This window comes from Vicia villosa, linkage group LG4, assembly GCF_029867415.1.
Source record: "Vicia villosa cultivar HV-30 ecotype Madison, WI linkage group LG4, Vvil1.0, whole genome shotgun sequence".
In the NCBI taxonomy this organism is placed as follows: domain Eukaryota; kingdom Viridiplantae; phylum Streptophyta; class Magnoliopsida; order Fabales; family Fabaceae; genus Vicia; species Vicia villosa.
The window spans coordinates 24,611,299-24,613,246 of record NC_081183.1 but is presented as its reverse complement, the minus strand read 5'-3'; the positions used below and the strand labels follow the sequence as shown (position 1 = coordinate 24,613,246).

Below are 1,948 nucleotides of genomic sequence, written 5' to 3'. Positions count from 1 at the left end.
TTTCTGAGCTTTGCATTCTCTTCTGTTAGTCGAGCGGAACGGAGATGACTACCTTTGAGTTGTGTCTCCACGGCTAACCTTTGAGTAATTTCCTCTTCAAGCTTCTTCTTGATTGCTACCCTCTGAGCGGTTTCCTCTTCAAGCTTCTTTTTCAAACCCTTTACCTCGGCCCTAGCCTCTTTCTCTACTCTGAGCTTGTGAGCCCTTAAATCTTCTCTGTACTCTCGCTTGAGTTTTTCTTCTGCTTTCTTCACCGCTTCTTCTATGACCCTTTGATGGTCCTCGATACGAACAGTGGTAGCTCTTTCATCCTTTTCAGTTCTAGCCCTTTTTTGAACTCTGGAAGATCCTCCTTTCAGCATTTTAACCTCATGTGCTAATTCAGCCCTTTTCTGATCCACCAAGAAGTACTTTATTTTAGCGTCTTCCCCTTTTTCTCGCAACCTGATATTCTCCACATGTACTTGGTTGTACTCCTCAGCTGGTACAGTGGCAGTTAAAATCTCAGGTGGTTGTTCATAGAGAGGGCTAACCTTCGGGAAAGGCAACAGACGCTCCTTAACTCTTTCTTCAACCCATTCAGTATAAGATTTCTTAGCAATGGCATTCTTTCCCCCCAGGGTAGTTCGGTCTTCTGTATGAATTTTGTTCCACGCACTCCTTACTTTCTCCAAACCGTCTGGATCGGTTCCTTTTTCAAAGCAAACGGACTCAAATATCTCTTGATCCAACGGCTTGTCCTTCAGTACAAAACCCAAATGGCGCAGTGCTAGCTTCGGATTATAGTTGATAACTCCTTTTGTCCCTATGAGAGGAACATTGCCAAAACTTCCACATCTGGTTATAACTTGCTCGATGTCCGTTCGGAGGTGATACCAAACAATATCATTTGCAGTAAGTCCCATAATCCTTTGGGGCCACTTCTGTGAATCTCTTGTAGTGACAAATGCTCCGCTTTTAGGCAAATGTGAAGAAAACCATTCGTACAGTATTGGCAAACAACCCCCAACTGATCCCTTTTTTCCATACCTAGAATGGATGGCATAATAAGTGTCGGCCAACAGAGTGGGTACAGGATTTTGATCCATGAAGAGACAAATGGCAGTGAGATCAACAAAATTTGGAATATTCGGGAACATCACTAATCCATAGATCATGACGGCCAGGAGAGCATTGAATTCTTTCCACTTTTCCTTATCAGCAAGGGTTTCAGCTTCCCTCATCAGAAATTTCACATAGAATCCATGGGTCCCACCATTAGGCTTCCAGTTATCCTTAACGTCCTTCATGCTCAAATAAAGAGCACCAGCAATGCGATCCATTTTGGGCTTCTCAGGTGCACACACAAAAGGAACCTTATGTTGAACTTTTATTTGAAGAATGTGTGCATACTCTTCGAGGGTAGGGGCTAGTTGGTAATCTTGAAAGGTAAAGCAGCGCAGCTCAGAATCATAAAACTGAAGAAGAGTGTAGAGACCCCACTCATCAATACGAGTAGTTAACATAAGCAGAATGTGGCCATAAGTCTTTCTGAATTCATCCAAATTTTGCCCAGTAACTCGGGTGCTCAATCGAACCAAAGGTGTTATATCCTCACGGTAGAAACTGCAAGAGAAGGTATGCTTTGTAGTCTTTTTGTTGACGGTCACACTGTTAGCCATTCTTGATGAGAAGTGTTGACTTTGGATACCTGAAAAATGGCATGCATATGAATGTTAATCTCTTTTCTCTTTTTTTCTTTTTTTTTCTTTTTTCTTTTTTTTTTCTCTTTTTCTTTTTCTTTTGAAATTAAACATGCTATGATGAGTATGATGCAATGAAAGATCCTCCCCATATAAGAGAAGTGTATGTTGCTTCTGAACCAGATCAGATATTGCAGGATCAAAAGTCCGGCATAGATACCACAAACCCATAAGAACCATAGTCACCAACAGAACAGAACAGTCAC

At 41.7% G+C, this 1,948-nt stretch overlaps 1 protein-coding gene across 1 annotated transcript; it reads right to left on the bottom strand.

The window, feature by feature from the left end:
- Positions 1-262: 262 nt before the first annotated feature.
- On the bottom strand, positions 263-1,661 carry LOC131596904 (uncharacterized). The gene is made up of 3 exons (XM_058869638.1): positions 1,356-1,661; positions 465-1,274; positions 263-352 (listed from the first exon to the last, which is right to left on the bottom strand). The coding sequence occupies exons 1-3, from the start codon at positions 1,659-1,661 to the stop codon at positions 263-265; spliced, it is 1,206 nt and encodes a 401-aa protein (XP_058725621.1).
- Between the last annotated feature and the right edge of the window lie 287 nt (positions 1,662-1,948).

Coding starts and splice junctions, on each gene's coding strand:
- LOC131596904 (XM_058869638.1), bottom strand. CDS start 1,661: ATGGCTAACAGTGTGACCGTCAACAAAAAGACTACAAAGCATACCTTC. Junction 1,275..1,355: donor AAATAAAAGTTCAACATAAG/GTTCCTTTTGTG, acceptor AAGGACGTTAAG/GATAACTGGAAGCCTAATGG. Junction 353..464: donor CAGCTGAGGAGTACAACCAA/GTACATGTGGAG, acceptor AAATGCTGAAAG/GAGGATCTTCCAGAGTTCAA.